This window comes from Vipera ursinii, assembly GCF_947247035.1.
Source record: "Vipera ursinii genome assembly, chromosome: 1".
NCBI classification, from domain to species: Eukaryota; Metazoa; Chordata; class Lepidosauria; order Squamata; family Viperidae; genus Vipera; species Vipera ursinii.
In genome coordinates this window covers 302,783,594-302,799,298 of record NC_139512.1, presented here as the reverse complement: position 1 = coordinate 302,799,298, position 15,705 = coordinate 302,783,594, and the positions used below count along the sequence as shown (strand labels likewise).

At 36.1% G+C, this 15,705-nt stretch overlaps 1 protein-coding gene across 1 annotated transcript in view; it reads left to right on the top strand.

Annotated features, from left to right (window-relative positions):
• Positions 1-15,705, top strand: part of LOC310632781 (calpain-13-like) — a gene marked incomplete at both ends in the record, with an annotated part of 96,125 nt that overhangs the window by 55,614 nt on the left and 24,806 nt on the right. The window contains 2 exons of the mRNA XM_083350200.1: positions 8,690-8,853; positions 12,887-12,923. Of these exons, the coding sequence (XP_083206326.1) occupies positions 8,690-8,853; positions 12,887-12,923 (201 nt within the window). The remainder of the gene's footprint in view (positions 1-8,689; positions 8,854-12,886; positions 12,924-15,705) is intronic.

The window sequence follows — 15,705 nt, the reverse complement described above, 5'->3', positions numbered from 1 at the left end:
ATTTTGCAAACCCAGTAAAAACTCAGCTACAGTTCATTTTGAGAGCATCAGTTGTTTAAACTCATTTATAGCAACTCCTGTAGAGAATCAGATCTGAATTAAATCTTTATAGCCTAGCCTGTGAGGCTGGCTGCAAATTTGTTTTTATTTCAGCTTCATATTATTCTCAGAGAGATAAATTGCCCTTTTCTTGGAGTTTGCACTATTCTACAAGTGTATGTGAATATTTCTAGGAATAGGAATCTGACTTACCAAGGATTAGTGGAGCAGGTGGTACGACTATTACAGAAAGGGCATTTATTTACAAGAAATACATTAGAGAGATAGGCAAAGCACTTAGCTACAGCTTACTCGGGAGAGGCTAAGAACATGATGCTCTGTGCATACAGAAATAAATGACTTCAAATTAACAATCTCTTGGATAAACTGCCTGCAGAAGGGTGCAGCACAGAATAAATCCTTAACTGCTTAATCCTTAACATATCTGAGGAGCCATCTTGGCCAGTGATGGGGTTCAAATATGTGAACAACCAGTTCTCTGTGTGGATGCCGCTTCTGGAAGTCCATTCTGGGCCTGGGCAACAAAAAAATTAGCTACTGGTTCTGCCGAAGTGGTCCGAACTGGCTGAATCCTACAACTGATCTGGGCCCAATAGGATTGGCCCATCTCATTCTTTCTAGAAGGGACTTGCTACAGACCCTGTCTGTCAAGGAATTTTGACTGGGGGGGGGGTTAGGAGAAGAGTCTTTTCTGCTGTGGTCCCCACCCTTTTGAACATCCTGTAGCCAGGATGTGCGATCTGCCCCCACCCTTCTGATCTTCCAGAAGAGCTTTAAAACTTGGAGATCCCTCTTCTATAGTATTGGTCCTCTTCATTCTTAATCTCTATTGAATTCATAGAAATTCTAATTGGTTTATTTTATCATTTTGTAAGACGCCCAGAGTTGCTTCAGCAATAAGATTGGTGGCATATAAATTTAATAAATAAATGAACATAAATTTAAAAAACCCTATCTACTGTACATTGTACATAACCCCCTCATGGAGGTGCAAATTATGTCAGGGTACATAATTTGCACCTCCATGATTTCTCCATACATACAAAACTCAAGTCCTAAATATAAGACTCTAAAACCTGTCACTGATAAAAAAAAGAAAAAGTCTAAATCTTTACTGAAGGGAGAGCTTATATAATGGTAACTAAGTTGTTTTGGTTTTTCTTCTAAATAGATCAAACAACAAAACATTTTGTTTTATTTTATTTAAGTTTTTTTATTGATTTTCCAGTTTTACATTTAAATATTTGAAAAGCAATGGGGTGGCTGGATTGCTTCATAATTCAATAACATACAAATTTCTTTAGTACAGATCACAAACTATTACATTAAATATTTCCTCTTTTTTCCCCTTGGTATTTACTGTCTCACATTTAAATTAGTACAATTCTTATTATATCAATTTAATACAAAGAACTTTCTTACATTTATCAATAATTTTTAATTTATACATGTCTTAGTCATTTTAACATTGGATATTTTTTTGAAACTAGTTTTATTAATTTTCCAATTTTACATCCAGATATTTATGAAGCAACGTGGTGATTGGGTAATCAAAAATCCAATAACAATCTTTTTGTACATATCTCAGAAAAAAATTCCCTCTCCAATTCCTTTAATTACAATATCACAATCAAATTAATACATTTCTAGTTATAGCATGGTCAGCTGAGACAGTTATCAATATATTTTAACTTATACCTATCCATGTCCTGTTTTTAAATTTTACCAAATTTCAATTACAGTGCTCTAAATTAGCCTTTAGTATCCATAATACTTAGTTTTCGGGTAACCTAATTTTCCCCTATTTCATTATATAGTAGTTGTCATATCTAATGTTGTTTGCTTAGATACATTCTTATTTTATTTCACAAATATATTCTATTTCTCATCTTAATGGTTCATCAATTATTAATAAAGTATCTTTTATTATATCATTCCAAGTTCTATAATTCAAAACTATGTTCTAATAGCTGATTTTCATTTCCCTTACAAATCTATATCCTAAATATAAGAACAATTTATATCTTTTAAAAACTCCCCTTAGCCCATTAAAAGAGATTTTAGGCTCTATCATTATAAATCACAAAAGAAAAGAACCCATTTTTTAAATCTAACTCTGGCTTTCTTTTTGTGCCAAGCAGGCTTCCATACCAGTGCCTTTAAGTTCTCAAGTGAGTCTCCTTTCATTCCTACACATGTTGTTTGAATCAAGGAGACCATCCAGTTGTCAATTTTTCAAAGGAACTGGCCCCTTTATAATAATTGAATTGTTGCTCTAATAATTCAAATCCCCATGCTTGATTTAGTATAGTTGTTGTTGGTACAGTCTGGTCTTCTTCTTCTTTCAGTCGCATCTGGCTTGGATAAGAGATCATGTCCAGTGTTGTAGTTGTTGTTTGGCTGGCTGGATTCTCAATATACTGTATTTGAAGGTAGTATTCCTCCATTTGTATGGTGTTTACAGATAGGTCTTTGGTTGAGGCTATTTTTGATAAGGGTCAGCAAATGTCCGCCTCCACAATTCCTAAAAGTTATTTTCGCTGTCAGGTGTTGCAAGTTCTTATCTTTAAAAATAGTGCCAAGGACAAATCTGGGCTGCAGCCAGATCTCACAGTAAAAGGAAAGTTTCCTTGCTATACCAGGCTTTGCCACAAGATGTCCTCAATAGCATGTAAAATCTTTTTCCAGACTCAAATAAAGCTTTTATCCAGTTTAGATTTTTTCCATTTTTTCTTTTTCCAGTCTTAAAAGGTAAATAAGGTAATAGGTCCCCGTAGAGATAAGAACTTTTTGGTACCCCAAATATTCCAAAGGTGCAAGTCCAGTTGTTTAGTTATTTAGTTTAGTTATGTTTTTCATTTCTTTTGAGGCTTTAATTCCCCAAGTAGACTACTATTACAAAAGTGGGGGGGGGGGAATTTTCAGAATGCTTCCACAGGAAAGTAGTTGGGGAAATAAGAAAGGTAAGATCTCACCCAAATCCTACACGTTGCTTTCATTGTAATTTTGGCTTTTGGCAGGAAATGGCTTAGTGATCAGCCATGTTAATGGTGGATCTTTTCTTTGTCGGTCCAAAGGAGCTCCTCTGGATCAAACGGAGGGATGCCGCTCTTCCACAATTGATCAGAGGGCCTCCTCATGGTCGTCACCCCTCCAGGGCAACTTTTTGACCCTTTTCAGGGTCTCTCAATGAAGAAAAATGGGACGGCAGAGAGAGTGCTCTCCTCAAACGTCCGACAGCACTGTGAGCGCAAACCAGAAGCCAACGTTCAATCTTTTTAGATGATGTCCTAATAAGTTTTTCCCAATTTTTAGTTTCCCATTGATATTTAATTTTAACGTTTAATATTTATAATTTCAAAGTTTTAAATAACCCCAATTTCCTTTATCACAATTCATCCCAGGATCTTACATCAGCTGGTTAATAATACATTATAATATTCTTATTTTCTAGTAATTTCCAAATATCTTAAATTTACTAACCAAAATTTCTCTTATTTAAACATTTAATACTTCCTCTTTTTTCTCTCTATATCTACTATCTCATATTTAAGCTAGTAATTTTTATTACCAGTAAATAAAAACATATTTGTTACATTCATCAATAATTTTTTTAATTTATATATATTCAGTATTAAAATTTAATTATTAATGTTTATATTTCCAAGTCTTAAATGACCAGAATATCCTTTAACTCAACTCATAACAATTTCTAATATTCATAGTACACATCTTACCTATTTGAGAATATTCTACTTTAATTCTCACTAGTAGGTCAAAACCCCAATTTTCTTCAGTTTTATTCTAGCTTTCTTTCTTTGCCAAATCATCTTCCATGACTGTGCTTTTGAGTCATTAAATTGATCTCCCTGTGTTGTTGTGAATGTTGTTTGACATAGAAAAAACCATCCAATCGCCATTTTTTGGAGAGGATTAGCAAAATGTCTCTCTATTTTTCCATCTTGATATAATTGTCTAAAATGTTTACCTTCTCTTCAGTTTGTTGGTCTTCTTGATCCTCAGGTTTCTTCTGGTTTATGTAGAAAATCTTTTCCCTTTTCAATATTGTCAGTCCTTTTCTGGGTTTTCCATTGATTGTATTTGTTGATCAGTTAAGTCCTCTGTCATAGTATTTAATTGGTCCACTTTTTCCATTATATTCTGTGTAGTTGGTTTTTCAGTTGTAATCAAAATTTGAGTTAGTGTATCTGGACTGACATCCCATTCTTTTCTGCAACCTCTTATTTCATCAGTAGCTTTAAGAATAGTTTGGTAAATTGCTTTCAGCATAAAGAGAATCTGTTCCTGATCTTCCTCCATATTCTCTTAGTGATGTATTAAGTTAAAAGCTTTGCACTCAGAGAATATAATTTTTTCCAGTAAGTATGTAACACAGCTGGGCTTCACAGCTGATACCTCAAGATTATAAGTCTTATCTATTGTCTAGGCTGCCAGCCAAGTCTCTTTTGAGCAATAACAGGTTGTAATATCAGGTTTAGCCACAAGATGTCACCTCTATATTTAATTTTTTCCTTTAGATCTGAGGTTTTTATAATCTTTTCAGTTTTACTTCTTTTTTATAAATAAAAACCCCCAGATCTTCAGTAAAAGTAGAAAGTCTTTTAGTCCAGAATTTTAAAAAGTAAAATCCCAATTAGGATCAATAATCCATTGCTAACTGCTGATTAAAATGTTTTGTTGTTTGACTTCTGGTTTGCCGACGCAGCCACCATGGACGTTGCCTGATGGTAAGTGTGACTTTGGCTGTCTGCAGCCTAGTGACGAACCATATTTCTATGGCCAGTCTTTCATCCACCAGTTTGGAGGGCTGCCTGATCAAACAGAAGGGCTACCATCCTTCCGCAATCAAGCGGGGATCCCTTCCTTGCTGGTCGCCCCTACAGGGCGACTTTTGACCCTTTCCAGGGTCACCCAGCAATATGAAGACGGAGCTTGCCTTCCAAACGTCCATGGTGGCCGTGTCAGCAAACTGGAAGTCAAGTAACAAAACATTTTAATCAGCAGATAGCAATGGATTATTGATATCCATTCATTTGGATAAAGTTTCATAGTGTTTCAAATAAAGTGTTTCATTACTGCTTACCTAAATGATTTATTTCTTTATATATTTGATGATTTATTTTAATTTAGCAAACACTATTATTTTTCTTCACATTTCAGTCATAAATTGATATGAAAGTGTTTTTAAAAATAGGCTACTTAAATCATAAAAATATTTTTAAATAACAGCTATAAAACTAATAGAGAGAGAATTCATTTAAAACCAGTTAGATATTGCGGAAATGAAGGACACCCTTAATAAAGAAATTAAACAACAAAAGTACTAGTAGAAATGAAATTTGCATATGAAATGAAGTAAGGGAAATATTAACATTTCATGTTGTTCTGTGTGCTTATACCGTATATTAAAATATAACAACGTGATTCTAGATACAAAGAAAAGTTTGCAAGAAAGAGAAAAAACCTGCAGAGAATAAGAAATGTGTTCTGATCCAAGAAGCTGTAAATAGCGTTAAATTATTAATTGGACGATAAATATAGTTAATTTAGCCATTAAGCACAATTTTAAAATGTGTGATTTTAATTAGATTTTTACTGGACTATCTTTTAAAAGCATCTTCACTACTGATAGCGTTCTTATAATATACCACATCTGAGGTTTACAGACCAATTCAGGGTTTTTTTGCCCAAACTATTGTAACCAGCCTATACTAAATTACAGTTTTTATTAGTTGGAAAATTACTACAATAAAACATCAGGAAAGCTATTTGAAATCCCTGTGACAGCGGAGAATTATTATAAACAATAGCTTATGTGTATAGATCCAGTACATACTGTATACAAACAAGGTTTGTCAATGCGGAAAAAAATCTCACAAAAATTGAATCCCTCATCATATATAAAGAGTTTTCACATACGTAGGCATATTTGAGATATACTGCATACCTGGAACTATTTTAGATTATCATCTGCATTAGAGGAAGAGCATTACAATTTCATATTAAGAAATCTTCCAGGAGCAGGTACCTCCAAGGTAGTAAAAATGAACATAGTCAATATCAATGTTTGCAGGAACAGAATAACATTTGACCAGGATGGCATAAAGCTCCTGCCTTGACCAGTGGGGTGGACTAGAAGATCTCCAAGGTCCCTTCAAGCCCTAGGATTCTATGAATAATCTCATAATGTGTTGTTCTTTGAGCTTCACATACTTCTTATGCTCTTTCATCAACCCATTTGTAATGCTCAACTTCTTCAAGATTTCAGAGAGAAAATATAATAGAAAATCACTTTTATGACACATTGAAATTCTGCAGGACTTATTTTGCATTTAAAGAGCTACTTAACATCCAAGTGCCCCGGGCAATTGTATTTTTTTAGCAAAAGCCAAAAATCACCACAATGATCTTCCAGTCACTGGAAAAGATGCACTTCCCAGAGGAATAATATTGGTCACTTCCAATATCTGCTGCACTTCATGTTTGTCTGGTTGAACTACAATGTTTCATGCAGTGAGCTGCATGGTTCATTGCTACCAACAGTCTTGTTACCTCATCCATGTTCATACTACATGCATGAAGTCTGAATAGATTGCCATATAATGACAAGCCATGTCAGTGCAGATGGGATCATAAGTAATGAAACCAGCATTAATACACATTATCTATGAACTCCATTCTTTCTTCTTATTCTGTACAATATTGTCACCATTCTTTTGAGCTAACAAATGTCTTTTTTGCAACATTATACAAATAATAAATTATACAATTAAAATCAATATCTGCTCAGAACTTTTAATAGCATGCCTCTGCCTTGACGACATCAATAATTTCCACAGGCAGGAAACAACATTCATATAAGAATACAAATTAGATTGTTGGCATTCATTGTGTGTGCATCTTCCTAACTAGTAGAAATTTTTTTGGATCAGAAAATTATGACTATTAGTACTAAGTGGGGTGGGAGAGGCAGTATACTACAACAAGGGAAGGAGAATGAAAGGAAGTGATTGTGGTAATTATAATATTATTGATATTTATTCTCAAATTCTATGCTTAATGTGCTTTTCTTCTATTTTATGATGAGCTACAAGCAGGTCCTCTTTACTTTTCTCTGAATTCTCTCTCTCTCTCTCTCTTTCTCTCTCTCTCTCTCTGTGTTTGTGTGTGCGTGTGTGTGTGTCTCTGTGTGTGTGTTTGTGTGTGTGTGTGTCTCTGTGTGTGGATGTATGTGTTTGTTGCACATGCATGTCTTTGAGTGAATGTTGACTGGTGCTTGGACAGGTCCCTGCAGTTTTCTTGGCAAGGTGGTTTGCCATTGCCTCCTTTCTTGGACTTAACTACTACACCAAAGTGGGTCTCTGAATTATCAGTAATTAGGTACAAATTGTTCATCGGTTTAGTAACTATTCCCCAGAGAAAAGAGGGTTTCTTAGACTGAGTGATGGCTGCGCTGTGATGAACTAAACCATGATTATATCTTTTTATGTTGCTTTCTATACTCTATACTGTTACAGCTGTTTACAAAATACTTCATACACAACAAATAAATTAAAGACAGCACAAAATGTATACATTATAAAGGCAGCAGGGGGTGGGGGGGAGGAGGAAAACGTAAACGAAAGAAAAACCATTTATCCAATATTTATATACAGAAAACCTGGAGTTTCTTTTTCCATTGTTAGAATAGCTTGCTTGGATCAAGACAGTTTTAAGGATAAGATGCTTGGTTAAAAAAAATATCCAAATACCATAAAAGCTTCTCTGTATCTTGAACAAAAGAAATGAATATACATAAAAAAATTCCATTTGCTTGAAAAGTGTTGTCCCTATTTAGGTTTATTGAAGTTTTAATACATCACGTTCTAAGTTCAACACTTCCTTTGCCCCCTCCCCACTTTGAAAACGTTTTTTCCTTTCTTTTTTGCAAGATAGCAGTGTGTGTCTGTGTGTGTGTCCTCCCCCCCCAAAAAAGGCATTGCTCATAAATTATTGTGCCTACTTTGACTAACCATTCTAAATGGGATTTACAGTGTACACTCCAGTGTTTTCACAAGAATTTTTTTTAGTTGGGGTTTTTATTATGTTGTCTTTATATGTCATCACAGTAATAATGGTTGCATTTTATTTATTGTGCCATTTTGTTGAAAATATTGGAGCCACAAGAAATATAGCAGGGTCTATTATTTTCTTATAGAAATGGATTTGATACAAGGTTCAGAATGCTCATGACAAGCCTAAAGATGCAGATAAAATCTCCTCCCTCTAAATATTTCCCACTCCTTTTGTTGGTTCTGCTATATATTCCATATATTACAGATAGTACAGTCTCAGACATAGATAGTTGGAGATTAGCCCATTTATAACAAATGAATCTCACTTTCAAATAAAGTGCATGCACGAGCCTGTGATTTTGCTATGGATATCCATGAAACCTTGGTCATTCAACCAACTCTAATCTAGCATGCTTACCATCAATTGGTGAATAAATATGTGAGTGTATGTGTGTGTGTGTGAATGTGAGTGTCTGTGTGTGTAGCAAAAAAGGCTGCAAGTTAATATAACTTCAAAGTAACTAATAATTTATTTTCATAATATTTTGTCTAAGGGTAGAACCATAGTTCATGACACGCAGCTTAGAGTAACACGAGATATCACCATTCCCTATCTACTGAAGCCTGGCAATTACACAATTATCCCAACTACATCACCACAAAGCCAAGAATCAAAGTTTCTTCTACGAATCTTTCTAAAAAGTCAAGGCAATATAAGGTAAAGTAATTACAATTAGAACATGTATTGTATAAGACAAAGAAAATCCACCTTTTAAAATTTATTTATTTATTTTTTATTTTAATTCCATTTATATCCCGCCCTTCTCCGAAGACTCAGGGCGGCTTACAAGCTTAGCAGTAGCCTTCATTCTGTGTATATGCCTGCTTATTAGGGCTTTCATACACCCCCAAGCGGCATTATTACAAAGTCAGCTTAATTGCCCCCAACAATCTGGGTCCTCATTTTACCTACCTCAGAAGGATGGAAGGCTGAGTCAACCTTGAGCCTGGTGGGATGCGAACCTGCACTAATTGCAGGCAGCTGGCGTTACTTAAGGAGGCATTAGCCCACTGCTCCACCAATCCTTTTTTATCAAACTAAGATTGAGAGGGGAGGGTGACCAATCTCCAAAATCTCTAGAATCCAAAAACAAACATAAATCCCCAAAAAACCAAATCAAACAATGAGTTGGGCAGAGATGAGAAAAAAAGAAAAACTGAAACAACATTCATGAGATGCAGGAAACATACCCAAGGACAAGCATAAAAGTCTTAAATGCTTAAAGCCTGGGGAACAAACAGGGTGAACTAGAAGCAATAGTACACAAGAGAGCATGACATAGCTGGTATTACAGAAACCTGGTGGGGCGAAACCCATGGAATGGGCTGATGGATGGATACAAATTGTTCAAAAGAAATAGGTCTACAAAAAGAGGATGGGGACTAGCACTATATGTAAGAAAACACTACATATCTACAGAAAAGCACATGATCAAAGATAAAATCTCCCCAGAATGCATATGGGTTAATATGAAAGAGAAAAAAAGTGACATTACTATAGGTGTATATTACAGACCACCCAACCAATCAGAAGAAATAGATGAACTTTTTGCCAACCAGTTAACAAATGTATGTAAGAAGCATACCACAATAGTAAAGGGAGACTTCAACTATCCAGAAATCAACTGGGAGACAAACTCTGCAGTGAGCAGGAGATCAAACAGATACCTAACCAACCTAGCCAACAACTTTATCATCCAAAACGTGGAGGAGGGAACTAGACATAAAGCCATAGTGGACTTAATTCTTACTAATAGAGAAGAAGTGATATAGGGAGTTGAAGTTACCATAACCTTGGGCGAAAGTGACCACGTCATATTGGAATTTAATATAACGCAAACACTAGCAACAGAAAACAATCCAACCAGGGCCTTAAACTTCAAAAGAACTGACTTTATTTTATTTTTATTTTTTAAAAAAGTTTTAATTAATTTTTTCATACAATGCAGTAGTAATTGTTCAACAAATGTGTTGTCTGAGCTTATCATTCACTAATACAAATTTAATTCCTAATCCTTTATTCTTTTCTCCATCCATTGATAAAATAAGTCCCAAGTTTGATAGTATTCTGTTTCTTCTTTTTTTTTCAACCTCAAAGTAAGTCTGTCCATTTCCACACATTCTAGTATTTTTTTAATTATTTCTTCTTCTGGTGGTATTTCTCATTTTTCCAATGTTGTGCGAATATGATTCTTGCTGCTGTTATCACATGTAAAATCAAATGTATGTTTTGTTTATCAATCTTTTCTGGCATTATACTTAATACCAAAAAAACCCCACCCCACTGCAAAAGACAAACTAGAAACAAAATTTAAAATAAGCAAGAAAATGATAAGAGAACACCTATCCAACCTCAACGAATATAAATCACCGGGTCACGAAAGATTGCATCCCAGAGTTCTGAAGGAGCTGGCAGATGTTATCTCAGAACCATTGCACCATATAATTCAAAAATTCTGGAGCACCAGGGAAATATCTGATGAATAGAAAAGGGTTGATGTTTTTCCCATCTTCAAGAAAGGGAAAAAAACAGACCCAGGAAACTACAGATGAATCAGTTTAAAATCAATACCTGGGAAGATCCTAGAAAAGATAATCAAAAAACAGATCTTTGAACAACTAGAAACAAACAAAGTCATAATCAGTAGCCAGCATGGGTTTGTTAAAAACAAATCATGCCAAGCCAATCTTATTTCATTCTTCAATAAAGTGACTAAATTAGTAGACCAGCGAAATGCTGTGGACATAGTATACTTAGATTTCAGTAAGGCATTTGATAACGTAGACCACTCCTTGGTAAGCTAGAAAATGGTGGAATAGATAACATCACCACCAGATGGATCTGTAGCTGGCTGGCAAACCGTACTCAACGAGTAGTCCTCAATGGCACTCCACTCCACATGGAGAGAAGTAAGCAGTGGGGTACCACAAGGTTCCATCTTAGACCCAGTACTCTTCAATATCTTCATAAATGACTTAGATGAGGGAATTGAAGGGGAACTCATCAAATTTGCAGATGACACCAAACTGGCAGGAGTAGCCAACATGCCAAAAGACAAACTCAGGATCCAAAAAGATCTTGACAAACTTGAACAATGGGCCCTATCAAACAAAATGAGTTTCAATGTGGAGAAAAGTAAAGCTTTACATTTAGGTAGGAAAAACCAAAGGTACAAATACAGACTGGGTGAGACCTGGCTTAAAAACAGTAACTGTGAGAGGGACCTTGGAATTCTAGTGGATGATCACTTGATTATGAGCCAACAGTGTGCAACAGCAGCCAAAAAAGCTACGGTAATACAATCCTGGGTTGTATAAACAGAGGCATAGAATCAAGATCATGCAAAGTATTAGTACCGCTTAATAAAACCCTAGTAAGACCACACCTGGAATACTGCAGCCAATTTTGGTCACCATATCTCAAAACAAGATGTTGAGAGTTTGGAAAAAATTCAGAGAAGAACAACTAAGATGATCAAAAGCTTAGAGACTAAAACATATAAAGAACGGTTGCAGGACTTGGGTCTGGCTAGTCTAAAGAAAAGAAGAAATAGGGGAGACGTGAGAGCAGTATTCCAGTATTTGAGAGACTGCCACAAAGAAGAGGGGGTCAAATTATTTTCCAAAGCACAAGAGGCCGGACAAGAAACAATGGTTGGAAACTGAACAAAGAAAGAAGCAACTTAGAATTAATTAGAAACTTTCTGACAGTGAGGACAATTAACCAGTGGAACAGCTTACCTCCAGAAATTGTGGGTGCTCCATTTTTAAAAAGAAGCTAGTTACTTGTCTGAGATGGTTCTCCTGCTTGAGCGAGGGACTAGACTAGAAGAACTCCAAGGTCGCTTCGAACTCTATTCTATTATATTTAAAGAACCTGGGTACTCTTAAGGGCAAACATGCATTTGTCTAGCTGTTTTATAATACATTAAATCTGTCTAAAAAGAGGTTGCTGAGCATTTGATGAGAATATTTGAACTAATCATTACTTGACATGATATTTTGTTCTTAGGTTTGATGGTTGACATTTAACAATACTTAATCCTTGTCACGGAGTGGTGTTTTACATTTGATAATATCTGATGATCAATATGGAGCAACACAGAGAAATTGACTATGTTTGGAAGTTTGTATGTAATAATATGTAGCATTTAGCTGAAGAAGATATTTTTTTATTGTTGATGAAATTAAATCATTTGAGAAGCTCCATTAGGAAAACCAAATATAAATCTCCACATTATGTGATATTTCAGTCTAATATAATTGTGTTATTGATTATCAAGATAATTTGACCTAAGGCAAAGCTATATTATCCTAGATCCCTTCACATTCACTTAACTGTGCACAGAGCTGTTGCTAGAGTGTAATAAATAAAATTCCATTGGCTTGATTTATCAGACAATAAAGCATAATTTATATTCTGGATTTTCTTTTCAGAAAGTCATACCACTTATGTGGCTCTTGGTCCCCCTTGGGACAAAACAATACTCTTGTCAAAAAGAATTTGTGGAAACAGACATAATTTAGTTCTTGGGCACAGATAATGATTTGTGCACTATTGCTTGATAAACACACATCAAGGATGAATATGATAATGCACTGTCCTCTCTGGATCTTGTAAGCAATAAATAAATATAGTCTATTCTGATGCAGTTCTCATTTTTATGTGTGTGATTTTTTTACCCTTTTAGGGAGCCAAACCATGAAATCAGTTCACAGGGGATAAAGGTATGTGGATATCACAAACGAATGGGTGACCTGAGGATGTACAACGTGTGCAATCTTCAAACTTCTCAATATTGGAGTGCTTTTTTGAGGCAGCAAATACATAAAACCCATATCTGAGGGACAATTTAAGCTCTTAGATAAATTTAAGTTACGGTAGATCATAAAGAAATAACAAATCGTAAACTCTAGCCAAAATTGCAGAGGAAAAGAAACTAGAAAATCATTGGCCTTGGACATCAAAATGTTGCCCCACCCCAATAGAAATACTTCTACAGCCTTTGTAGACTAATTGAACTTTAAGGTCTGGAGATAATCATCTTCCTTTTGGGCCATTTCCTAGAGCAGGGCTTTTCAACCTTTTCATCCATTGTACCACCTTTAGGATATGGCAACATCCGAGTACCGCCAGTCACATAGCAAGGTGTCAAAAACTTGATGAACAAAAAAAAAAAAGGAAAAAAGGGATAAAGTACAGGTAGTCCTCGACTTACAACAGTTTGCTTAGTGACTGTTAAAAGTTACAATGGCACTGAAAAAAGTGCCCCCCAAGACATAGCTGAGCAAGAAACCTGCCTGCCTGCCTGGCGGCACTCTTCTTCCTGTCTGAGGTTTTCATTGTGTGAGCATTTCTGTTGAGGATTGGCAGGGGGTGAGGTGGGGGGTGTTTGGTTTTTATTCCCCCCCCTCTGCTGGGTGGTTGCAGCAGGTTTTGGTCACTTCACATGACCCTGGGACACTGTGACCATCATAAATATGAAACAGTTGCCAAGCATCTGAATGTAAATCACAAGACCTTGGGGATGCTGCAACATTCCAGCTGATCGGCGCTTCTTCTGGGCTCAGAAGTGCCAGGATTAGCACTGAGCTCCAGCTGGAGCCTGGCACTGATCCTGGCGCTTCCACTGAGCCCTGACAGCCCTGCAGCTCCAGCCATCTCTTGCTCAGGCTTGTGTGGTGCTGCCACCAGTTCAGCTCATTCCCCTCCCCCACTGCCACTTTTCTAGGATGGTCGCATACCACAGGTGGTACCCGTACCACTGGATGAAAAGCCCTGTCCTAGAGGTGAAGAATTTTTATTTTAGATGAAAGACATCTATTATTGATGTTCTATGATTCAGAGAGAAATAAAAAGTAGCTATGGGTCTGAACCCTCCTGGAAGCCACAGCAGTCACCCTATATTTAGAGATGTAGAAACAAATTTAGCATTAGATTTTATACTGGGGAAGTGCTAAAGTCATGATTTTATTTATTAACCATTGAAGCGACAGATTTTCATGCTGAAGCCTTTGGGATTCTGCCTTCCTTAGGCCTCCATAGATATCTCTGTTTTCATCTAAGTGCCACTGCTACCTGAAGTAAACTTGGTTGTCACTAGTGACTCTTTGAACTGGTGGCATCCAGGCTCATCTAATGCCTATTTTGATGTTATCTCCAGGCCACCTGAAGACCTTTACATAATCTTTTCTGGAATGCTAAAGCCTTATTTCAAGGTGAATAAGGCTTTAGCAATAAGCATATGTATTATAATTACATATTGTAATTATATCATATTATTATTATTATTATTATTATTATTATTATTATTATTATTATTATTATTATTATTATTATTATTATTATTATTATTCAGAGGGAAATAAGCAAAGATGAGGCAGTATATTTTCCCATCATCAGTAAAATGAAATACAATGTTTGCCTCTTTGGCAGTATTGAAAAACGAGACTATCCTTTCTTCTGTTTGAAATCTCATCTTCTTATTCTCTTGAGATGAATAGGCCAGACTATTTCTTTTGAATTTAATGCCACCACTGTAACACTCAAGATCAATGAAAAAGGAGAGGGAGTACTTCACTATTTTATTCTTTTAAATCTTAGCTTACTCTGAAAAATAGATTGCCTAATTGTCCTTGTGACACCATGCTATTTAACACTAAAGTCAAAAAGCTCCTCCAAATTTATACCAAGTAAAGTGCAACCATTTTATCAACAGTGGAAATATTGCAACCCCCTGAGAGAGATAGGTTAAATAACTTAAGACCAACTAGAGGACATCCGAACCATGGTTTTATAGCTTTTAAAATTACTTACAGCTAAAGGGACGCGGTGGCTCAGTGGGTTAGGATGCTGAGCTTGTCGATCAGAAGGTCGGCAGTTTGGCGGGTTGAATCCCGAGCGCCTGTTACTCGTCCCAGCTTCTGCCAACCTAGCAGTTCGAAAGCACGTAAAAATGCAAGTAGAAAAATAGGGACCACTACGGTGGGAAGGTAACAGCGTTCTGTGCGCCTTTGGCATCTAGTCATGCCGGCCACGTGACCACAGAGATGTCCTTGGAGAAGCGCTGGCTCTTTGGCTTTGAAACGGAGATGAGCACCGGCCCCTAGAGTTGGAAACGACTAGCACGCATGTGCGGGGGAACCTTTACCTTTACCTTTTAGTGTTCCTGCTGGAAAGGAAGCAAATGCTCTTCCCTAAGGTAGATTCTTCTGAAAATCTCATTGATGCCAAGGGGAGGGGGGAAAGCCATTCCCCCTCCATTTTGGGTGGCCCTCATTTTATTTATATATATCAAGCTACTAAAGTGATATCAGACCAGTATTTGCAGCAAAAAGTATAGCCTTTTGGGGGGGGGGTTGTATTTTATGCATGAACACAGTGGTGGATAGGCTTGAAACATTCTTAAAGTGCATATTTTTAAAAAATCTTATTATCTGCAGTCATGAATAATGACAGCTATCTGCATCACTTTAACATTTATTTGTTTGTTTTTATTCAGTCTGGATA